General features: G+C 44.4%; 1 protein-coding gene across 2 annotated transcripts in view; it reads left to right on the plus strand.

Annotated features, from left to right (window-relative positions):
- The window catches only part of Ano6 (anoctamin 6), a 187,960-nt gene that overhangs the window by 27,906 nt on the left and 134,485 nt on the right, over nt 1–25,569 (plus strand). The window contains exon 2 of one of the 2 annotated variants that reach the window (XM_052748763.1): nt 10,781–10,843. The exons of the other annotated variant lie outside the window; for it this stretch is intronic. Coding sequence (XP_052604723.1) covers nt 10,781–10,843 — 63 coding nt within the window. The remainder of the gene's footprint in view (nt 1–10,780; nt 10,844–25,569) is intronic. 2 annotated transcript variants of the gene reach the window in all.

A 25,569-nucleotide genomic window follows, 5' to 3' on the forward strand; every position in this document is an offset into this window, starting at 1 on the left:
CGGTCACCTTTAACCCTGGTCACCTTTCCACTTAGAAAAGACTGGTCCCACTACAGTTTTGTCCTCCAGGAAAAGCAGGACTGTGATGGAGGAGGTTGCCGTGGATGCTGCTACGCTGCTGCACGGGCATTGTCTGTAAAGCGTTACCTTGGAATCGCAGGCTTCTTCATTTAGGAAGAGCCATCTCAAACAGAACAGCAAAACCAGTCAGGTGGTGTGCATGCCTGGAAACCCAGCCCTGGAAGACTGAGGCAGCAGAACCATGAGTTTGAGGCTAGTCTGGGTTGTATAGTGAGACCCCATCTCAAAAACACAACATCAAAACAAAAGCATAGAGAAATAAATCCCAAACTGAGCATCCTCACTAGTAGAGACCATAATGGAGTAAGTGGCCTGGGCACAGAACAGGTGACTTAATGGCAGTGTTTGTTGAGGGCATATTGGGATTGGGATAGTGTGTCGTTGCATTGTGTCATCCAGATGATTCCGTCTGTCCCTGGGTGTGTCCCCTTGATGTTATCACAGGTCTCTTTATGATCATGGTGCCATAAAACTGATCATGTACCTGACATGTGATCACTTGCACGCGCGCGCACACACACACACATACACACACACACACACACACACACACACACACACACACACAAAGATAAAGGATCACCATGCATTGTGTATCTAGCCTCATTAACCACCACCACAGTAGTCATTTCAGATTCTAGACCACATTTACCTAAGGCATTTTGGGTAATTTATTTTCATATCTGTCTGTCTTTTGTTGTACTGGTACCTTAGATAGGCTGTGTTTTCCCCTTATTTGATTGTGACTGCTATTAATCATTACAGAATCTTATTATTACTGCCTGTATATAAATCAAAAAAGCAAATTTGATTTCCAGCACTCTAATGTGGTAAAACAAATTTGTGAATCCAGGAAGTTTCTTCTGTACATGTAAGTAACGGCGAGAAAATAAATGTGGACACAGATGCTAACTATTATAATCATCTTTTGACCCCAGCCACCCTTTAAATAGCCCAAATAATGACTGTTTGATATTTATTATAAAGCATATTAAATTCCTTGATTAACTGAACCATTCATTCCTCTTTTTTTGTTTCATGTAGCAGTGAAAATAGATTGTTCTATTATCATTCTTGCTTGGAAACTTATAAAATTATTCATAAATGTATTTTAAACTGGAGATATATTCAGATATTATTGGGGGTACTGAGCAGAAAACAGTTCACATTTGAATGGCAGGCGCATGATTATAAATTCCCTTCCTACTGAATATTAATCACTGGCTCCATATGGCTGGTGGATAAAGCTCTGAGAGGCAGCCTAGAGATGTAAATTCCTACCCCATCATGAACTTTATGTGATTTAGTTCACTGTTTAAAATTAACTGACTGGTCTCCGAATTATTAAAAAAAAAAAAAAAAATTCTTTCTGGGAAGTCCAGAGGGCCAAAGATTCTCAAGAAGGGTTGTGATTCCTTTTCTTCTCTCCTTGGTCTTTCTCCTTCCTCCCTGCTCTACTGATTTAATTCAAAGTGAATTTGGGTCCCTCTCCCTCTCTCAACCATGCCTGCTCTCCAGGGGCAACGCTGTTCACACCCCTGGCATGTTAGAGTCCCTGCTCCAGGGTATGCCATGACCCCCTCCCCGTTCTCGTCTGTGGTCCCATTCCTTCGGTCCTGATTCTGGGCTTCTGGAATGCATTAGGTGATTGACTGCTCACAATGGAGCTCATTACCACCCCTCCCTCAGCCACACCTCCTATCTGGTTTTCCCTTCCCTTTGAATGGCACCCACTGTCTACCCACAGTGTTCCATTTCCTCTTCCTCTTCACACCCCTGCTTCCTCTTTGTGCTTTCGATGGAACACCATATCCTTTTTACATTCTGCCTTCCCCATGTTCTCAGCCAGGCTCCTGCTCTCTCCCCCAAGTGACCACATCTTGGTTTGAGTTTCATTTTGCCGACTTGTTCCAAGTGCGCCTTTCTCCGCTCCATTTCCAAATTTATCTGTCCAGAGCAGGGGTATGAATGTGTCACCCTCCAGGATTTACACGCCGTAAGTGAGGAAAACATGGACTATGATGAGATTGTGTGGGAAAATGACATAAGCAAGAGTTAATTTCCCAGGATTATATGCATGCTAATCAGGATCCCAAAGGGGCTTCCCTGAGAAAACTGGAAAACTGAATTGGTTTTTTCCCCCCTATAAATCAATCAAGAATTTAAAAAAAAAAAGAAAAAAGATGAAGTTTTGAAATGAAAATACTTATTGTTGAATTCAGCCTAGCTGCCTGTGAGTTGTGTGGTCTTGGACAGCACCCTCATCCATAATTGTCTTTCAAAAGGATTATGACTAATAGTAGTGATTAAATGATTTCATATACAGCACAAGGTCTGGTACATAGTAAACAGATATTTTAGTAAAATGGAAACACAACTAGTCACGTGCACAGGCATATATGTTTATAAAGTACGTAAAGATGGAAGACCGCGATAGTGCTTATCTGTGTACAGTGAGGTCGTGACTGTTTATTTATGCTTAACATTTTCTGTAACAATTATTTGTTACTTTACCAAGTAAAAACAAGAAACAGGAAAACAATATCTTCCAGAGAAGAAAGCCACATTCCCATATGTTTCATCCCAGTTCCTCTTGCCTTATTCCTCTTCAGCCCCTGACCTTCTGCCTGACTTTGTGGTCACCATGACTTTTGAAATATTGTGGTGTTGTAGCCCGTTTTCAGGTTTCTCGTGGCTTTACCCAGCAGGTCTGCATGGAGAGGCTGATTGGACCACGGGCCGAGTGCAGGTGTCTGAGATGGTCTGTACTTGGCTGTGCTGGGGGGAGGTCTTTTGCTCCACCCCTTGGCATTCCCTTATATACCCTAGGACAGAGACAATCAGGCCTGATGGATTAGGATCCAGGCCCTCGCAAGTCTATCCTGTATTTCCTGTTTCTCTCTCCACTCTCCTTCTAATATTTCCTGCTGCTCCTACTCAAGAGTACTCTGGGGGAAATGCGGGGGTGGTGGGTAGCCCCTCCACACTGTGTCCTTTGTCCACACAGGTTCCTGCCTGCCCTTGCTGTTCGTTCCTTTTGTCTAGGTTGTTGCCACTGCCCCTTTAAGATTCCTCTTGACATCACTCCTCCTGTCAGGTTGAGCATTAGGACAGCTGTATTAAAAGTGTCTGATTTGTATCTCTTCACCCCAGTGGAGTGCTTTCCTCCAGTGTGGGGATTTTACCAGAAGCTGGAAATAAAACATGATTTAGTTGCCGACCCTGCCCTCCGTGTTGCTGACAGGAGGAGAGGGCACTTGACGCCATGAGGGCAGTAAACGTTATAGGATCTCTGGCGCAGCGCCTCCAGAGGGACAGAAGGAAACAGTGGCTCTTGGGAAAACATTTAGGGTGGTGTGTTTCATATCTCTATTCAAGAGATGATATTTAAAGTACTGACCAGCTGTTTCCCCGAATAGGTGACACAGAGCCAGGGAGGTGTTCCCAGCAGGAGTTTTGCATGGAACAAAGGCAGGTCATGGGAGAATGGGCTGGAATTCAGAATGGCGAGGGCTGAGCTGGAGGTGGGTTCTTCTTGGTGCTCGGCATGTGGCAGAGTCTCAGAAATGTTCCGACTGCATGGTATTCCTCCTCCTGGTGTCTATAATGGGCTTAGGAGTTTGAGGATTCCCACAGGTTCTATACAATACTGTCTGTGTGTGTCTGCATTTGAGGATTTTCCTAGGGAAAAGGTTTTTTTTGGATTTTACCAGATTCTGTTAATGGATCATGTGTGAAAAGCCAAGAACCATTGTTTAGGAAAAACAAAAACAAGTGCATGTGTGTGCAAAGGTGCATGCATGCGTGAGACACACACACTCTAGAAATGATAGAGGGGCACAGCATAGGAATGATTGGAGGATGCATTGGCTCCAGCTGAGGTTGGCACAGGCGCCCTTGACGCCCACTGGGCAGGCCCTCACCTGCTAGAACCCCACAGGGACTGGCCATAGTCATGCTCTGGATGCTGGCTCTAGACCCCTTTTCCAGTTCCTTCAAGCAGGCTAGTTTCTGCCTCTTCATTTGTTCCAACTAAGCCATGGCAGTGTTCTTCCTGACAGCTCTCTAGGGCAGGAAACATGGGCTTGAAAGACTGGAGAGAGAATGGAAGTGCCCATGTTTTATTATGAGGTGACCATGTGAAGAGAGCAGGCAGGCAGGCACTACAAGCATAGTTCAGTGGCGGCCAGTTTTCCGGCATTGAAGACTGAAGCAGCATGACCCTCCCTGGAACAGAGTAGGTCCGCTTCTCTTGAACTCCCCAGCCTTTAGGATCCTGCCCAGGCAGATTCCTCATGGTTGCAGACGTAATAGCCCTCTGCATACCTTTGCTCTCGACCATGATGGACCTCAGCAATATTGTTCCCGTTTCTCTTCCATCAGGTCAGAGTGACTTATTGCTGATGTGACTTTGAGCTTTCTAGCCTGAAGGTAGTGAGTTCAGTTTGTGCAGTTTATTGAGCACAAAGGAAGCTCCGGACAGCTGGAGAGGCTCTGGTATTTGGCTTAGTAAGGCAAAGAGTGCTTGTAAGGGAAGGAGGCTGATCTTAGCAAAGATAGGAGCTGCCTTTCCACAGGGAGGGGTTTGGTTCAATGTGGATCTGATGCAACTTCTGATGCTATCTGCTTGCTAAACAACGTGGGTAACTTCAAGTTCGCATGTAGAACAAAGGTCCTGGAACAGACCTGGAGGGCCTTGTTGGTCCCATTGGACATCTGGACTGTGTGGGGAGTGCCATGGTCACCACTCTGAGTCAAGTAGCTGTCAGAAGTATAAAATTGTGTGCTGGTTTTTTGGGTTTTTTTTAAGCTTAGGAACTAGCCTGGCACTGTGTTCGGCCCTGCTAGGGTAACAACAGACCATGAGGGCTCTCAGGATCCATGGTAGTTAAAGGAATGCAAGATTCCAAAACAGGATTGTCAAAAAAGGAAATGCAAGTGTCTTGATGGTTTTTCTGGTATATGAGGTCACCGACCCGTAGTGATGAATGTTTTTCTGTTATTGAGGAACAAAGAATAGGAAAATTTCCGTGAACTTTATTACAAGGTCTTCATTGGGGTCAGTTAGAAAGTGTGTAGAACATTTTCCTGTGCTTCTGTCCCAGTGACTGTTAATGCTAATACTTTAACATTTCACTGTTGCTTTTTTGGATTAGACGCTCCATTGAACAGGAAGTAGAAGGAAGCTTAGGTTATGACTCGACCATCTGTTGAGAACAGGCTCAGAACTTTCCAGGAGGGAAGCATTATTGTCTCCATTTTGGGGGTCACTAAGACAAACAGTGTTCATGATAAATGGCAGTCCTTTGTGTGGCATCTGTCTGAGTTTGTGTGACTCTAAACATCTTGCTTCTAGTTCATCTGCAACTATGGGGAATCCAGTGTTCCCTCAGGCCATCTCTACATCTCGTCCTGAAGACATTCACCGTCTTCTGAGAACAGCTGTTCATGATCTGGTCACTTATGTGTTTGTCCAGAACAAACCTACCCGTTGAGACTGCTCAGCCTGGCTGAGACATGCTCAGTGGTACAACAGGTCTGAAATGCTTTTTTTCAGGTATAGAAAAAAAAAAGAAAAGAAGAAAAGCATTTCCTTATAATAAAGATAAAAGTCTTAATTCACATGGCACACGTTTGGACCGTCACTGGCAAGGCAGGGACAGAAAAAGTGATAGGCGGTGTAGAGTCCATCAGGGTGGGAGCAAGGTCAATCGACTTTGATCCGGATTTAACCTGCTGATCATAAATCCTCATATCTCCCACCTCAGCTGTACCACACCCCTTTTTATTTGCAAGTGTTGAATAGGTGAGCTATTATAGAAAAACTGGAAATTATGGAAAGCTGCAAAAACCACCATAACAAACATTCCCACCCCCTAACACTACCTCCCAAAGAGAAGATGGACATGCTTTGGCAAACTGTCTTCCCGCCCCTTCCAAAGGCCATTTGTAGGTTCATGCAGTTCTCTCCTGCTTTTTCACTTAGCTTGCTCTATTAGAATTCCTTCTGCTTATTTTATTTCTTTTATTTCGATAGCATGTATGTAAGTTTATCATTTTAACCATTTTCTAATTTCCCATAGCACTAAGCATACTCACTTAGGCAATCATCACCGTTACTTAGTTCTGGAACTTTTCATTATCTATATTCTACATCTGTAAAAAGTATCTCACAAAGCACACTAAATAGCTGAGTAATAGTCTGTCACATATAATTCACCATGTTCTGTTTACCTGTGAACACATAGCAGATACTTATTTCATGCTCACTGTCATAGTTTATGATTCAGGTAGTAAAGAAAATATGGTACCTGGGTGGCTGGCATGATGGCTTGGCAGTCAAGGGCACTGGGTGCTCTCGAAGAGGAGCTGGGTCTCGTTCCAACCACCCACATGACGGCTCACAACTGACTGTTAGTCTAGTTCCAAGGGATCTGCTGCCTTCTTTTGCCCCTGCCGGGCACCTGACATGCGTGTGCTGCACAAACAGATGCGTAGATAAAACATCCATAAATATAAAAATAAAAATAATGTTAAAAACATTAAAATTATGGTGTTTGTTCTACAGGACCTTAGAATCCAGGAGGAAATGGCCAGTTTGAGTCTGCATCAATGCCGCCGCAGGGCCTGTGGGGTCATATAAATGAGGGGAATTTGACTTGAAGTTTCATTTATGAGATTACTCCTTGGTTGTCGTGAATCTCATGCATCAGTTCTTTGCTTTCACAAATAATAATAATTATGAGCTGTTTATTCATACAAATCTTGGCCATATTTCATATTTAGCCTTAGTTTTCTTCCTAAAGGAATTCTTGTCATTTTTTTTTTTCCTTTTTGTTTTTTTCCATCAGCGTTCCACTGTGTAGCTCTGGCTGGCCCCAAAGGTGCCACCCTCCTGCCTCCGTCCCACACTCGCTGGGACTATAGGTGTCATCTGCTGTATCTTTCTATGATGGTCCTTACTTTCCGTGTTAAAGATGTGTCTCTACTGACTGGTGTAGGCATGGGTCACGCTGCCGAGTGTCACCTCGGTCTCTTGTGCCCCCAGCCCACAACTCCTTTCAGAGCGTTCCCTGCATCTCAGCCGCTTCTTTTATTGGAAAGTTTCTGTTAACTCTGGGAAAGTAATCCAGTACATCTCACTCAGCTCATTTGGTCGCTTTGGGTTTTCAGAAGTCTTACCGACTCTGGTGATACAGTAAATGCAGGGGCCTGTCCTGGATCAAAGAGAACAGCTTTTTAGATAAAGTGTTACTCCAGGGAGCAGAGATATTACACAGGCTTCTGATATATTCATTCTGTGATGGCTGAGAGATAATGTTTAGTTGTTAAAATGGACCTCCAAACGCACGTGCATATTTGTGTTAGTGTACATATGTTTTTAAAATATGCAGTTAATCTTCCTTTGAAGGCCAGATTTACAGGGGAAAAGAGTGTGGATGTGTGGTTCATGGCTTGCCTGACACATGGCAGGGCCCTCAGCTGTACCTCCAGCGTCACACGTATGGGATGTTAGCATTGCTGAGTTAGACATGGTACCGTCATCCTCGAATCTGCAAAATGACACTAACCACAGGACCAGGGGTTGTGACAGTTAGAATTAGAGAAGGGGCTTGGGATTCAGTCTGAGGCTGTGAGCCCTGTGTCAAGTGTTGAACAACTGGAAAAATCCCAGGTTTAAATTCTCGACAATTTCTGGTAATTCAAATTGCAAAACATTTCAGTGTGTTATCAAGCCCTTTCATTTAAGAGTGGAAAGAATGATATCCCTCTTGTCAGTTTTTTTATGTTGGCAATTCCATCCGTAATTAGAAAGCATTGATGTTTTCATTATGAAAATGGCTTTCCTGAGATTAAAGCTGGAACCACAAAATTCAGTTGTTTAAAACTCACTGACATTACCCCTTGCAGTTACTTTTATGTAAAAGCAACTTAAAATTGATTTGGGGCATTCTGAGTTTGACAATGTCAGTTTGCTCACGTGTCACAAGTGGCTTTGAGAATCAGAGCAGCCCACTGAAGAGTCTCGGGTGCACGGGCCCCGTACGCAAGTTAGTTGAGTCTGCTTTTTCTTGACTTGTATTCATTAGCTAGGGCAGCCATACGAGCATCACAGAGCAGGCCATTAAGCAACAGATGTTTATTTCCTCACAGTTCTGGAAGGGCCTAGGTCAAGGTGTCAGCACTCCCGGTCTCCTGGGGTCAGATTCCCGCTCACACACAGCTGCCCGCTCTGTCCCTGTATGGTTTTCCTCAGTGCCCCCCCCCCACACACCTGTTACCTCCTGCAGACAGAATTCCTCAGTTCAGGACAGCAGTCTGACTGGATTAGGCTCCACCCTAATAGCCTCATGTTAGTTAACATAACTGTTTCCTTAAAGGCTGTGTCTCCAAATGGTCCCCTCCAAAGGAGCCGAGGGCTAGGACTTGGACATGGGGATTTTGAGGAGTCCCAGTTTCCTTAACCTCTATTTAAAATAGCATCCTTTTGTTTTCATAGGGGGAGATTAGTGTAAAGAAGAAACCAAAAAATAGCGCTCTGCCACGTTGTTACTGTCTGTTATTAAGGGGGCAGGGGGACAAGTAGATGAAAAGTGAGTGGAACTGCTTTGAAGGAGAGTAAAGGAAAAACAGTCTTCTCGCTTTTTATATTGAGGCTGGATGCAGTTTTCTCCATGTGTTAATGTGTCATGGGGACTCATCCGCGTGCTGGCTGGCCTGAAATGCTATGTAGCAATCCATCCTCTCTCTGTGTGTGTGTATGTGTGTGTGGTTTCACTTTGGTCAGCTATTCGTGGGCATTTAGGCCATTTCCAGGGCCACGCCCACTCCTAACTACCCAAGTGGAGAGCTGTACTCCCTTGAAAGCCTAAGATGGAAAGAACTACTTAATAAAGTGAGTAGGCCTTTGCTTTGGGTGAAAACAGTCTTTGTTTTCAGCTTCCTGTTTACTGTTGGTGAGGGCTGTGTGAACCTCTCAGCCTTTTGGAAGAGGCCCAGGCAAGGCAGGGAGGGGTTTTCCTTGGCCACTGAGGTCATCACAACCCTCACCCCTGCCCAGGAATAGGGGTCTGTCTGAGTCACTATCAGGAGTGCCCACTTGCAGTTAAGTAAGAATGGCCTTAACTTAACTTAATGGCTGTTGCCTGTGACTCCCTTCTGCCTGACCCCAGCCTCTGCCAAGGTGGCAAGGAGCCAGCTTTCTATTGGAATGTCAGCAGCCTTAGCACTCACCAAGATCTCAGTGCAGGCCAGGACAGCCAAACAGCGCCTGAGGTTAGCAGACCCTGTAAGCCGACCCATGTGGCTTGGATGCTGAGGGCGGAGCAATGCTCTGCTTGGTCCGGGGTTTCCTACCCTAGCCCCTTCGCCTCAGGCGTCACTGCCATTATTTTATAAGCTGCACCATGGTGTGGATGCTCTTTTTGTTTCTGGAAATGAGGCTGTCTCTTAGGGGTGTTCCCTCATTTCTGGCCCCTGGAGAGTACATTTCCACCTGGGACTTCTAAAACACACGCGGCAGGTGTCGTATTTACCCAGCTGTGAGAAGGGCCGGAAGAGAACGGCCCTCTTCTGAAGCAGCCTTTGGCTCCCTTCATGGTCCCAAGGAGTCCCTGAGATGGCTTGTGTCTCACTGATGTGTTAGTATTCCGGAGGGTCTGATTTTGTGGTGCTGTGGACTTGGGCACGTGGGCTTGGGGGCAGGCAACGTGTAGTTCAGCACCTGATTGAAAGGGTTGTCTGCGGGGTTTCTAATTACTGTTTGTTTGGTTCACCAGTGCCTAATAAGTGGATTTAAGTAACCTCAGGGGTGAGGAATGCAATGCTCATGTTGCAGGCAATCACGCAAGTCAGATTCTACCCAAGGACTGCAGAGCACACGCCGTGGAGTCATTGTCAAGGAAGCATGCCATTGGATTTTAAATTTAGAACAAGAGCAGTTTGGAACTTTCCTACCTGTCACGCACCGACATGAAGGACATACACACCTGAAATCAGCTACCGTGTGCAAACCCATTGAAAACTCACCGGTGGTTTCTGGTGTTCAGTTTTCTTTTTAACAGGAGAATGAGGGAGTGAGAAACTTACCGGCTTCTCTTCCTTTTTTTTTTTCTCCCGGCCATCGTTGCCCGAATAGGAAACCGAAGCACAGGTCTGGAACAGTGGGTGTCAGTACAGCTTGGCACCAGCTTGGGAAATTTCAGATGTCGGGGACCTGATCCCCACCCCCAAGGTGCTGGTTTAATTGTCTGGGATGCAGTCTCCACTGGGCTTTTAAGAAGTTACCCAGGGGAATTATTATGTCCCAATGTTGAGACGCTGGGGATTTGAGCGGTCGCTTCATGAGGTAAATCTCAGCCCTGGTTACGTATTGGCGGCACCTGGAGGTTTTGGAGAAACCCTGATGCCCACCCAATAAGACCACATTTCTGGAGGAGGGAACAGGGTTTCTGAAACGCTCCCGGGCAGTTCTGGTGTGCAGCAAATGTCTGGCCAACTGACTGACTAACTGACCTAACCATGTCATAATATAAGGAAAAGCGAGATCCAGGAAATTGGAGTGGCTTGGTCAAGGCCAGACCTTTGTGGCAGAGGCAGGCCTGAAACTCAGGTCTGATGCCTCTTCTGGGCTTTCTGTTGCCCAGCTCCAGGCCTTATGTTTGTGTATTGTATTTATTGATACCTCCTCATCCTTCAGGTGATGTTCCCGACTCCAGGAGGCCTTTTCTGGCTCCTCATTCTCTCCTACCATCCGGTCTGGGTAAGATCCCCTCGGTTGTGTTTGAAGAGCACGTTTACCTAGGGATCCCCTCACTCGCGTGGTCGGTTTGGGAGCACGGCCCCTAACGTTCTTGTGCACTGTGTAACTGGATGGTACGCGTTAGGTCCTAGGTACCATCTGTTGAATTGCAGTTCTCTAACTTTTGGTTAATTCGTCAGTCCTTGTGTGTTGCTAAAAATAATCGGATTCTGTATACTAGCTCTGACAGCTAAGTTTATTTCCTGTGACCTACTGCATTATGGGTCAGGATCCTCTGTGTGTGTGTGTGTGTGTATGTGTGTGTGTGTGTGTAGCTGGGGGGCGGGGCCACTGTTTGGCAAGAGAGTGTTAATGGCAGTATAATGAAAACAAGATTTGGGTGACCTGGCATGTAGCTCAGGCTGCTTTGAATAGCGTGCTGATGTGATGAAAGGGAGCCTATGGCCTCCTCAGCAGATGGAAAGTTATCTGATGAAAATAGTATTTCATGGAAATGTGATTTAAATCATCTCTGTGTTCATGCTGAATATGTAACTCTGAGAGGCCACAAGCCAAGTCACTGAATTAAATTCCTTGGCTTTTGCATCTGCAAGTTTTCTTAAATGATGAAAACAATGCATTTTCCTGTCATCCTGGATATTTAGCATGGCGGTTTTTCCTGGGAAGTCATTACCTGCTCGGTGTGCGCCTGTGTTTCCTGGTTGTGGCTCCATGGCCTGTTGGTGGCCATGATGCTCAGTGTGAATATGATACATAAAATGATTGTCATGGGTGGAAGATTCAGAGTTTAACATTCTTGGAACCAGGACTGCAAGCTGGGCAGTGTTGTGGGTAGATCCTAAGATGTTAAGATGTTGAAGAACAGTGGCCAAAGTGCATAGACCTACTTTGAAATCTGCATAAGACATTTCACAGGTTCCTTGTCCGCAGAGACTGTCACAACCCTGGGTGTGTGTAAGCAAAACCGCCACGAAGTCAGGGAAATGCTTCCAAAATACAAACCCTCCTAAAAGTGTGAGTTGAAAGGGACAAACTGACTTGGAGATAAATGCAAACCATTTTTTGTTCTCCTGTTTTCTGAGGCAGGTTTTCAGGTTGCAGGTTGGCCTTGAATTCACCATGTCTCAAGAATGCCTCTAGCCGGTGGTGGCACACGCCTTTAATCCCAGCACTCGGGAGGCAGAGCCAGGCGGATCTCTGTGAGTTCGAGGCCAGCCTGGTCTCCAAAGCGAGTTCCAGGAAAGGCGCAAAGCTACACAGAGAAACCCTGTCTCAAAAAACCAAAAAAAAAAAAAAAAAAAAAAAAAAAAGTCTCTAAACTCCTGATTTTCCTGTCTTCACTTCGTTAGTACTAGATCACAAGTGTGGGTCACCACACCTAGTTCCAAACTGTAAAATATTTTCATATTGAGTAATTCTACTATATTGTAAAAAAATGCATTTTTCATCACTTTTAAAATAAGTATCTCAAGAACAATTTCTGCTAGGTTTTTTTTTTTTCACTTTGGATGAGGAATTTAACAGACCAGTAAAAGCCAATTGATGAATAACTAACTTTTGCTATCCGAACTTCAGAGGCATGGCTGCATTTTCTAGAAATAAAAAGAAGAGAGAAATTAATGTATTAAGCCTATAAGGCACAATGTTGCCATCTAGGTCACACTTTTGATCTTCTGTAACTGCCCTGCAATGTAAGACTCAGGTTTTACAAGGACACACACACACACACACACACACACACACACACACACACACTTGTGCTCACAAGGGAACAGAGCTGGAATTTAAACCCAAGTCTTTCTGATTTCAAAGTCCTATGTCTTTGGCTCAGTGTTGAGGTCTCCAAATAAGACTGCTTATTAACTGCAATCATTTACTGTCATTACGGTGGAAGGGCATGTGCTTTAGCTCAGTGTTTCTCAACCTGTGAGTCCCAACCCCTTTGGAGGGTCAAATGGCCCCTTCACAGGGGTCACCTAAGACCATCAGAAAACACAGATATTTACATTATGATTTATAATAGCAGCAAAATTACAGTTATGAAATTATTTTATCGTTGGGGGTCACCACAACATGAGGAGCTGTATAAAAGGGTCGCAGCATCAGGGAGGTTGAGAACCGCTGAGTTAGCTTCTTGGGTTTTCTATTAAGAATTGTTCAGTTGATGAGATGACAGTTGTTTGTGAAGTGTGAAGAAAAGGGACATCTCAATGGGAATGTGAATTGCCGAGCCGTTAGGAAAAACAGCATGGTGGTTCGTGAAAAAGTTCAAAGTAGAACTTCTGTACTATCTATCAGACAGTCCTGTTTCTATTCATTACCCGGAGGAAATGAAATCAATATTTGTATCTCCATGGCCTTTGAGGCTTTATTCATTGTAGCCCAAATATGGAAGTACCTGCCTATTGATGATAAATGAATAAAGAAATTATGGGATACATATGTGTGTGTGTGTGTGTGTGTGTGTGTGTGTGTGTGTGTGTGTGTGTGTGTACATACCTATGAGTATTATTTAGCCGTAAAAAGAAGGAATTGTGCCATTTGTGAAACCATACATGAATCTAGAGGACATTGTGTTAAGTAAAATAAGGCAAATAGAATCTGAAAAAGTCAAACTCACAGAAGCTGAGAGCTGAACAGTGGCTGTCGGGGCCTGGAGTAGGGAACATGAACAGGTGGTAACCAAACAGTATGTAAGTTCAAGGTGAGTGAGTGCTAAGGACCAGGTGCACGGCTGAGTGGTGACGTGTGTGGTAATGAACCTGACTGAGGTGATTTGCACACAGTGTATATGCACAGAAAAGCACTTTATGTGAATGTGTTCACTCTTTGCCAATTACATAATCTTAAGAGGATAGAGCTGATGACCACCTGTGGTCTAGAGTCATAGCTTTAGAAATTCGTGATCTGATTCTCAGATATATTTGATTTGGAAGAAGCAGATAAGCAAAATGGTTTGTGATTTGTGCTCCATCACTGAGATCCTGGATTTGAGAATCCTGCCTCCATGGCATGCTACATGTGTGATTGTGGGCAAATCATTTAATCCCTCTGTCTTAGTTTCTGCATCAGTCAAATGAGACATAGTTTCATCGTGTTATTTTCTTCCCACAGGCCCTGAGTTACAAAAATACAGTAGCCCTATAAAATGGTTCTGCCCTATGCTCACAAATCTTTTCTCTGCTGGGACATTGACTGCTTCCTGTTTGGGAAGCTTGACCGTGAGCCCTTTGTGGTTCACAGGTGGGTCACAGGGTTTCCTGGTTGCTTCCTGGAGACCTCTGACTAAGCTTGGCAGGATGAGACATCCTTGCTCTAGCTGAGCGGAGGGTCGCTATTCTGGACCCTTGGGTCATCTGAACACACTTCTAGGTGAGGAATGCCGTGACTGAGTCCCTGTTCCTGCAGAGTGAGTCACACAGGTATTTGTGTGGAGCTCAGGCTTATCTGGTGTGTCACCTTCTTAAAACGCTCTATTTTCCTCATTCTGCGATGCTACTTCATCAGGATTCTGCTCAACTTCATCAGGATTCTGCTCACAGGTCACTTCCTTCTAGGCTCTGCTTCTCAGTTTGTCTTCCCAGCTCCTGTGTCCATTCCTTGGTCCATGGTTAGCACTTCCTTCATTGTAGAATGTCCGAACATTGACTTTTTTTTTTTCCTGGTGTGGTTTGGGCCTCCTTTCTCCACACACTCTTCTGTACCCCAAGTCTTCAGTTATAACACTTTTAACTATTTTGAGTTTCAAACTCTCCATCCGCCTGCTTCTCCAGGGATGAAGTCAAGATCTGCTTCATGTCTCACCTACTCCATCCTGCCTCTTCCTCTAGTGCTTGCTCCATCTCTGGGTGGTGTTACCCTCTCCCTATTTCCAGAGTGGAAATGTTATCTACATGTACTGGGAACCTGTAGCCCTAAGTTTCTCATGTCCCGCCTGCCCCCCCCGCCCTGCGGTCCAGACAAATCTCTCCCACCCATGGTCCCACAGCCGCTAGGACCCAAGCAAACACACAGAGGCTTATATTATTTACAAACTGTATGGTCTATGGCAGGCCTCTTGCTAGCTAGCTCTTATATCTTAAGTTAACCCATTTCTATTAATCTGTGTTTTGCCACGTGTTCCATGGCTTTATCCATCTGCTGGCATCTTGTTCCTTTGGCGGCAGCTGGCGTCTCTCTCCAGACTCCTCCGCCTTTCTCTTTCCTGTCTCTCTCCTTGAATTTCCTGCCTGCCTCTAAGCTGTCTTGCCATAGGCCAAAACAGCTTTATTTATTAGCCAATGGGAGCAGCACATCTTCACAGCGTACAGAAAGCTATCCCACAGCAGACAGCAGCCTTGGTTTCTCTACGGCTGTCTTCATTCCCTCCAGGACTTGAGTTCTCCTTTCAAAGTCATCTTGAGCTTGTCTTCTCTGTCTCCACTCAGACAAGGTCAGCCTTGTCTCCGGCCCTCAACAGTGTCTACTGACTGGTGTGTGACTCCACCTGCTGCCTCAGAGAGCTCTGTGAGGCTGTGGTGCCCTGCTGCTGCTTGCCTGGTACCGTGTGTTTCTTTGGGTTCCATCTGGATTCTTCCTCTACCGCAGTTGGTTGCTGAGCCCCTCATCTCTGCCTTCCTTTGGGGGTCACATTGGCCGGATGTCATGAGATGTCTGATGTGAGGATGCACTCCTTTTTTTTTTTTTTAATTTTCTTTTAGTCTTGGTAGTTGATGCCAAGGCTGTCTTACGCATACCAAAACATTTTCTGCTACTACCACACCCTCAGTCTTCCCTCTTCCCCAGAGCTTTCCTTTTGCATAGTCAACTTCCGTCCCATCCTCTCAGCTCTCAGATATCATTCCTCAGGGACTCTCCTCTCACCACTGCCCCAGAGAGTTGCCTGTGGTATTATCTGTCACAGCAACCTGTTTGTTTCCTTCTTATCACTAAACAGTGTGAGTTACTTTAGAAGTACTTACACTGGGCTTTGATTGCAGAATTAAAGCTCCCCCAAAAGATCATTTTATGATTTGTGCATTGATACATCTTTTGCATGTGCATATTGTAGGTCATGGGTATTATGGGATGTTTGACAAGAGCATGGACTCGTTTTTTCTTTTAGTCTCAGTCATTGACCCTGGGGCGTATGTCTGTTAGTCTGCATGTCTATCTCTTTCTTTTTGTAAAAACCAATTTGTTCATTTGTTTATTATTTTGTGTGTGTGTGTGTGTGTAAGTGTGTGTGTATATGTGTGTGTCTGTGTCTGTGTGTGTCTGTGTGTGTGTGCATGCCTGCATGAGTTTATGTATCATGTGTGTGCAGGAACCCATGGAGGCCAGAAGAGGGCATCAGATTTCCCTGGAACTGGAATTGGAGGCATTGTGAGCCTCCAATTAATTAGAGGAATCGTGAGCCGCCATGTAGGTGCTGGAAACTGTAACTGGGTCTTCTGCACGAGCAGCAAATACTCTTAACTGCTGGTCCTCCTTTTTGGTCTCTCTCTCCCTTTTAAGGAGAGAAACAAAAAAAAATTGAAAGAGATTTACAGAGTTAGCCTTATGCTTGCATAATTAGTGAATTAAGTAATTCTTAAGATTTGTTGTGAAAGTGGCACTATTTCCTATTCGCTGTTCCTAGAGACCAGTGTTTTCAACTTGGGCTGATTCTTAGAGTCATCTCCCTGCAGTATATTTCTAATCGACATCCTGAAATTGTAACTTACCTGTTTCTCAGTTTTAGGTATTACCCTCTGGAGCCAGTACTTAGTTTGTTTCGTACCTCCTTGCCCCTTGTTTCTCTGCTCTCATTTTGCCAATTGTAATCATATTGTAATTGTCCTGTGATTTGGATGAGATCAATATTCAGTGTTTACTTTATTGCAGCTGTGGAATCTTCTCCACAGATGAGCTGTTTAATATAGTTTAGTTTATGTTTTCTCTCAAGATTAGATTACGTGGCCTGTATTGACTTTTTTATCCTTAATTTTTGATATAGTTATGAATAATTTAACCTCAAATTCTTTACCACTTGTAAATCTCTGTTCAATGTACCCAGCTACACGGGGAGTCTGTCGGGGTCATCTTTGGAGGAAGAGCCCCCGAAACCTTCTCCTCTCAGTGGAGAATGGTCTCTGCTTAGCATGATCCTGCCAACTTTTTTAGGCTCTGTCTTATACAAGGGCCTGCTATGTGTTGTCTTCGTGGTTGGCTTAGTATCTCATGAACACATTTCCAGTGCCTCACAGAAGAAGGCAGGGATTCCAGAGATGAGAGGCATACATCTGAAAATGCCTTCCTGGGTCTTAAGTGATGGCTTAGCTAAGTGTGTTCCTTAAGGGTGGAAAACATCAGCTTTCAGAGTTTTGACACCTCCTGCATTCCAAGGTGTTTCTTGAGCTATTTCTTGGAAAGTTGCATACATCAGATTCTGACTTTGAATCTTTTGTGTGAAAACCTTCCCTCTGGAATTCTGTGGGCTTTTCTTTTTGAATCCTGATTTAGGATATTTTGTTAATATGTGGGGAATTAGCAGATCTTTTCATTCTGGTAAGCTCTCCCCTCTCCTTCCTTCCTTTTCTTTGTTTTTAAAAAATGTCCTCAAACTCACTATGTAGAGCAGTGGTTCTCAACCTTCCTAACACTGTGACCCTTTAATACAGTTCCTCATGTTGTGGTGACCCCCAACCATAAAATAATTTTTGTTACTACTTTATAACTATAATTTTGCTACTGTTATGAATCATAATGTAAATATCTGATATGCAGGATATCTGATATACAACCCCCAAAGGGGTCGCGACCCATAGGTTGAGAACCACTGGTGTAGCCCATACTGGCCTTGAACTCTCAGAGGTCTGTCTGCCTTCCAAGTGCTGGGATTAAAGGTGTGCACCACCACGCTTTTCTTTTAAGGGAGAATGTTTAGTTCTGGGAGCAAAATCGCCTTTAATTCTAGAAAAAAAAAAAGTGCTATATGCCTGGATTTTTTTTTTCTTTTCTGGTTTCTCTGGTCATGAATACTTCTGTCATCTGATAGTGGCTCCCACACGCTGCACAATTCCTCTTTGGTCTCTTGGTCAGCTTAAGGAACATTGCCTGAATTGGATCTCTCAAACCTGTACATTTTAATTTCTGCTACAATTTGAGGTTCCATATTTTTGTTTTTGTTTTTCAGTCCTCCAAATGCTTCTCTTTTTGTGTCTCTTTTTGGTAATGTCTTTTGTTATCTCATGAGTGTATTTGTCTCAGATGATTAGTCTGAAGATGTATTCGTGTCTTCTCATGTCGCGGTCATTCCCTCCCCACACATACCCCGCACACTTTTATCTAGGGAATTTTGCTGACTCCTCCTGCCATTCCAGGCCTCCTCCACAGTGACTTGGCTGGACTGTTTGGTTTTAAGAAACCTTGGTATTGGTATTTTTAGGTCTTTATTATCCTTGACTCCAGCTATTTATGAAATACTTCAACCAGAATATAGACTTTACAATTTTTTTTTTTTTTTTTTTTTTTTTGCTTTTAAAAGAGAAAAAGGGGGGAGGTGGAGGTGGGCTGTGGACATGGCTCAGGGCACTTGCGCAGGGCTCTGTGTTCAGTCCCTAGCTCTGATCTCCCCACAAGGATGTTAGTTTTCTGTGAGAAAATAGAACCGGTGGGAGAGCCGGGTAGAAGTCTTGGAGTCTCCACACTGACAGTCAGCTTTTGTGTGGACACTTTTCTGTGTGGCTCTCCATTCTGAGTTGGACTTAGAACCAGTCTATGGATCCTTCCTGTGCTGTCCCATCTCCTACCACCATCACCGCTACCATGGAAGATGGGGGCAGGGGAGCGGGGGAGAGAGAGACAGAGACAGAGACAGAGAGAGAGGAGGAGAGGTAACTGATTTTTAGTGGAATTTAACTCAGCCATCCTGCCCCACCTTCGCCTCCTCTTCTAGAAGAACCTGTACGGTTGAAATGAAGTTGCCTCTGGCCCTTTAGGATGGAGCTTCTCCATAGCTAAGCCAGTTGCTACTTGTCTGTGTGTTGTCTGTCTTTCAAGCACATGTCCCCATGTCCTCTGCCCTTGTGGGTTTATGTCCTGGTAGGTCAGGGCTCTCACTGCAGAAGTCTCACTGATACATGCTTTGATTGCTGTTTATCCAGCCTATAATCACATGTTTCTGTGCAGGCGCTGGCTCTCTGGTTCGTGGATTTTTACTTCTGTCGAGGTAGGAGGACAGAGAAAGAAGACTTTGATCTGTCCCTAGATTAGCCACAACCCCGTAACCACGCACACTGTCTCCCGGCCTCTCGTCCTGTCCTCAAGACCAAGGACTTGAAGCAGATGGTTTCGAGTCTCCTTTTCCTCACAGGTTCATTTCGTTTTAGGAATTAAGATGACGTGTCACTGAAATGTGGATTCATGTTCTCAGTAGTGAGGTGATGTTCATTTCAATCAGGAAAATAGGAAAGCTAGTAGTTAAGAGGTGTTTTTCCCTCTTTGTCCCCTGGAAGGGAAGGCCTTCTGGTAGCACCTGCCAGGAACTCTGTCCTTCCTCTTAAAGCTCTGTGTGTGGAGATAATAGTTCTAGCTGTCTATTCTTTTCTCCGAGTTGCTTTTCTCAGCTGGGACGGAAGGCAGTGGGCATTGCCTGTCACTGTGGTTTTGACTGGAGAGTTTGATCACTGTGACCACAGCATACTCCACTGTGGTCAATACAGTGACTAAGGAGAAAACGGGATTGTGACGTCCTTGACCCTGTGGCCTAAGCACTGGGATGGTGTCCCTTGGGCGGATCTTGGAGGCTGATCAACCACTACCCCAGTTGCAAGCCGAGAGTCTCCTTGGCAGGGTGTACGGATTATATTCTGATAGTTCAAGCAGGTGGTTGTTATTTACTCGATTCTTTCACTGACATTTGAGAGCCATTATTTTAGGGACAGGAGGCCAGAAAAACAACTCAGACTCTCAAGTATTTGCAGAACTCAGGGGGGAAAAAAAAAAAAAGACAGAAGCCAGGACACCTGGTCAGCTGACCCTCTGCTGTCAATCATAGGAACTGTTTGAGACTCGGCCTTCCTCAGTCAACACCCGTGTTTCTCCTTCACAGTAGATCTTCTTGTTCAGAGAGAATGGGAACTTTTGAGGGGCACAGCCTCGGCTTATGTCTCCTGCCCACCAAAGCACCCGTGCAGATACTACATATGTTATGTATTACTTGAATAGTTGTGACCGCATTTTAAATTTCTGTGATGCAATGCAGTGTAAGTGTGTATGGTTCTATCGTCGTTTCTCATTTTTTCTTGTATGAACATGTGGGGTTGTGCACATGAGTAGTGTGTGTGTATTTGTTCATGTGGCTATGTGCACATGTCCATGTGGGCGTGTGTGCTTGTGGAGGCCGGAGGTTGGGGGGCCTTCCTCTCTCTCTCCACCCTATTTTTTTTCTTTTAAGACAAGGTCTCTCACTGAACCTGGAGCTCGCTGATAAGCTAGGCCAGCTGGCTAATGAATTCTAGGGATCTGACTCTCTGTCCCCCTTCCCCCCACCCTCCCACCCCCAGCATTAGGGTTACAGATATCCCACATGTGCCTGGCCTCTTACGTGGGTGCTGGGGATCTGAACTCAGGTCCTTGTGCTCGAAAGGCCGGTGGTTTACTGACTAAACCATCTCCCAGCTCCCCACGCCTGTTTTCGATGCTCACGTCTTCACCTAGCGATGGCTGTTTTCTTCAATGACCACCTCCCGCTTTTCTTTCATCCTTTTCTCTCAATAAATTTGTATATGGGAGACTATATCATGTGGATACATAAATTTCATCTGCAAAATAAACCACAGGAAAGACATAAAATATGCTTTCTTTAACTTTATGGCCACCTAGGTTCTGCTTTATGCCATTGATTCTTTATCAAAGATTTATTAGAGTCAATATACAAAGACCTTGGCTAGGCCCTGAGGGTCTGTATCTGATGATATAACTCCTTTTCTCAAGATGCTTGTAGTCTCTCATTAATTTTTTTTAACTTTTAATTGGCTTAGTAATTGTACATACTTATGGAAAACAGTGTGAAACACACACACAGATACCATATCAGAATAACTGATATGTATTTGTTTATGTTGGGAAGGCTCAGAATTCTTTCTACTAGCTATTTGAAGTGTACAATTGATTGATAGTATCTGTTGTTTTTGCACTGTGCTATGGAACGTAAGAAGGCTTTATCTGACCGTACCTCTGTGTCTACTAACGGCCCTTACCAATTTTTTTTTCTTCTTCTTCATTTTTTTTTTTTTTTTTGGTTTATCGAGACAGGGTTTCTCTGTGTAGTTTTGGTGCCTGTCCTGGATCTCGCTCTATAGACCAGGCTAGCCTTGAACTCACAGAGATCTGCCTGGCTCTGGGATTAAAGGTGTGTGGCACCACCACCCAGCCCTGCCCTCACTATTACACATTTTCAAGATTCTAGAAACCACGATTCTGCTCTATTTCCACAAGACCAGCATTTTTGCTTCTGCATAGAAGTAAAAAAGATGCAGTGTGTTGTTGGGGAATATTATTTTAAGGTGTGTTACTTTTGTTTATGTTGAATTTGTTTAACTCTGTGAAGCTGTGTTACTTTGCCTGTCTAAAACACCTGATGGTCTAATAAAGAACTGAATGGCCAACAGCAAGGCAGGAGAAAGGATAGGTGGGGCTGGCAGGCAGAGAGAATATATAGAAAGAGAAATCTGGGAGGGAAGAAGTACCCAGAGAAGGAGGAAGACATCAGAGGCCAGACACCAGCTACAGCAAGCCACAGAGTAAGAAATAATGAAAGGTATACAGAAATAGAGAAAGGTAAAAACCCAAAGGTAAAAGGTAGAAGGGATAATTTTAAGTTAAGTAAGGCTGGTTAGCAACAAGCCAAGCTAAGGACAGACATTCATAATTAAGAATAAGCCTCGGGGGCTGGAGAGATGGCTCAGTGGTTAAGAGCACTGACTGCTCTTCCAGAGGACCCAGATTCAAACCCCAGCACCCACATGGTAGCTCATACCTGTCTGTAACTCCAAGATCTGACACCCTCACACAGACAAACATGCTGTCAAAATACCAATGCACATAAAATAAAAATAAATAAATTCTTTAAAAAAAAAAAAGAATAAGCCTCACTATGTGATTTATCTGGGAGTTGGGTGGTACCCCCCCCAAAGAAAAAAACAGCTAACAACAGTGTATCTTTCTGTGCCTGGCTAATCTCACTTAACACAGTGTCCTCTGGTTCCATCCATGTTACTACAAATGGCAGAAATTTCATGTCATTATGGTAGATGTTACTTTGTTATTCCACACAGTTCTTTGTCCGTTGATGGAGATCTAGCTGATTCCACATGTGGGCTGTTGTGACTAGCCTTGCTGTGTATATGAGGGAACAGATGTTGTAGGCACTCAGCTGCCTTCTAATTCTCTCTTCCATGGCCCTGCCCCCTCCCCTTCATTATGTTTGAGAATTGAGACAGGATATCATACCTACTTAGGAGCCTGCCCCTCTCCAGGTAAGGTCTAACCATGTAGCATAGATTTACCTTAAATTCCTTTTCCTCCTGGTTCAACCTCCCTAGTGTTGGGACTACAGGTCTGTACCACCACACCCAGGCTTAACAGTCTCTTTTTAACCAGATGTCTTTTTTTAATGTAAAATTTGCCTCATTTATTTGAAAGTCATTTATAACAAGATTGCCCGTATTTTATTTATTGTCCGTATTTTATTTACTGTCTCCCTTAGCATAAAATACACTTTCTCTTCTCTAATTTCTTTAAAATTTTTTATTGTAAATTGATGAATTTTTTATTGAAAATAAATTTTTTTCATATAATGTATCTGATCATGTTTTTTCCTCCCTCATCTCATAGATCCTCCCCTCCCCCTACCTTTCCAACTCTAGCCTTCTTTTACTCTCTTTTTAGAAAACAAAAAAGGCAAACAAACCAACCAACCAGAATAAAAAAAAAAAAAACAGAAAAAAAAGTAAAATCATGCAGAGACACACACAGAACCCATAAAAGCACAAAATCGAAAACCATAACATATAAGCCAAAGACCAGTAAAATAAAAAATGCCCAAACAGAGCATGATAAGACCAGAAATTTTTTAAAATATCAAAAATACCGTTGAGTTCCTTTTGTGTTGACTGTCTACTGCTGGGTGTGGGGCCTGCCCTAGTGTGTTAGCTAGACTGCTACTAAAATGATAGTCTTAGTTCTCTACATTACAGAAATAACTCATGGTGCTTACAAATTGCGAAGTGGTTCCTTCCTAGCATGTCACTAAAGGATTTACAGCACACAGCTACTTTTTCAGAGTTTTGGGTTTTTTTTCCCCCAAAGGTCACTTTGACAGCTAAGAGGAGATGGGGTCAGGAAGAGGGTAAAAGTTGAGAGGACAGAGGAGAGGGAAGTAGCCTGGGATGACTGGCGGGGCAAGATGAAAAAGGGAAGACAAGAGCTCAGAAACCTTAGCACCACAGGACGCTGGGTGGGCTGGCATAGGGCAGAGGAGCCAGCGTCTTTGGAAATGGAGGAGAGGGGACTTTTGGGTGCGAGTGTGTGTCTGAAATGCTAGGACGTTTCTCTGTGGCGCTGTCACATAGACAACGGGGACATAGGAGATGAGAATCTGGAGATGAGAGATGAAACAAAGCCAGGCACTGGAGCCAAGATGTGCTAACAGATCCCATGGCACAGACTGTGGGGGAGCCCTAAGTGTTCCCAGAAGGGGAGGTCCAGTCAAGGAGGAGATCCCAGTAGAAGAATCCAGAGAGGCAAGAAGGATCTCCCACACAGAGGACACCCCTGTAATCTCAGTGCTGGGGAGGCCAAGGAGGAGGGGGATCTTGACTAAAGGCCAGCCTCAGCTACAAAGGTGCTCAAGGCCAGCCCAGGGTGCAGAAAAACTGACACCCCTCCCCGCAACAGGCCAATAGAATGCCAACAAGAGTCTTTAAAAGTTGTCTTGGCCAGCTGTGACAGAGATCACTGAGATGCTTGTGGGGCAAAAATGTAAGATGGACATGAGGCTTAGCAGGTGTCAAATCCACGGTCGACCTTTGCCAGAGCAGGTGGAGGCGGAATGCACGTTGGACGGGTGCCAGCAATACCTAGATGCTCGACAGTGGTAGTGAGGATTTGGACTCTGTTTTCGTTTTTGTTTTCTTGTATTGCTGGGGGGTCAATCTAGGACCTTGCGCATGCTAAGCAAGCATGTCACCATGGAGCTGCAGTCCCATCCCTTAGGATTTTGGACTGTGTGACCTACCGTGCAATAAGTGCGCTGGAGAAGGCTGATTAAGGTTGTTGTTTTAACTGCTTACGATAACCTTATCTTTATTGTTTTATTCTGATTGTAAAGCAGTATATACTTAATGGAAAAGTTTTAAGCTTTAAACATATAACCGAGAATAATGTCCATAGCTATGTTTCTTTATGTGTAGCCACAGTCATCTGAGATATGCCCGTCCAGATTCCTGTGTGTTAACACACACATGTGTGCACGAACAACAACAACAACAACAACAGTTTACAGAAGTTCAGTTTGTGGAGATACAGGTTCATGGACTTGCTTCCTTCCTCGTGCTGAGTGAGCTGCTGTGGAATCTTCTCTGGGTTGTGCTTTGTTCATGTCGGATGCGCCACCGTGTGCGGCTAGCTGTGCTGTTCTGTTGTGCTGCAGCATTTTCTGGATGTTTGAGCTTTTTTTAGACGTTGTTGTGCTCTCATATGGCTTTTCTCTTGAACGTGTATCATCCTTGGGTATGTTTGTATCTTTTCGTATCTGTGTTGCAAAGTTCCTGAAGTGGAATTGTGGGGTCAAAGGACATTTTGATAATGCTTCATTATCGAAAGAACTCCTTTTAACCATAATTATCATTGTTAAATATAGATAGAAGATACGTGACCATGAAAAATGTTGATGCTGAGAAGAATAAAAAATAATTGAGGTCACGGAGAAAAAATGCTGAGTAGTCAGAAGTGAGAAGGCCAGTGGGGATGGGAACCATGGTCCAGGAAGTGGCTTTGTGCTGAGGTCAGAGGGGAGAAGCCTCCTCCTGGGCGGTGGTTCCAGCCATAAGGAGGAGGGAGGGTGGGCGGCAGGCGACAGGATCCCCAGCATTGCTATCTCCACAGAGCTTGTGGAGTGCAGGCATTCAAAACGCTGCGCCGCTTCGATGTGTAGTCGAATAATTAGTCACTCCTTCCGGGAGCTTAGAAGTGGTTCATGTAATGGCATCTGTTACTGTGTCCTTAAAAATTAACTGTTAAGATTTCCTACTGAATTTCCTACTCCTTCTTGCATAGTGAACTCTGGCCCAAATCAGAGAAGACACCCAGTTTAGTCATTACAAAATTTTGCTGTTTGGTTACCCTATCTTAATTATACATAATGGGTCTCATTATGCCATTTTCGTGTATGTCTACAGTGTCTTCAGGTCATCTTCACCCCGCCCGTCTACCCTCTCTTGTCCTTTTCCTGTTTTCTAATCCCATTCCCACTTTCATTTGTTGCTTATGTGTGCACACGCTGGCGTCTGACCCAGTGAGTTCCGTTATGGTTTGCTTACAGGAGCGTGGCTGGGAGTTTGCTTATAAGTCATGCACACGACACCTGTGGTTACACCACCAAGGAAGGTCTCCCCGTTCCTCATCAGTCATCATCTCCATCTAAATCCTCAGAGATGGGCAGGGCCTCACGAACCCCAGCTCCTACCGTGACAGGGTGTTGG

Source organism: Peromyscus californicus, unplaced genomic scaffold, assembly GCF_007827085.1.
Source record: "Peromyscus californicus insignis strain IS unplaced genomic scaffold, ASM782708v3 Scaffold_20__1_contigs__length_68692818, whole genome shotgun sequence".
NCBI lineage: Eukaryota > Metazoa > Chordata > Mammalia > Rodentia > Cricetidae > Peromyscus > Peromyscus californicus.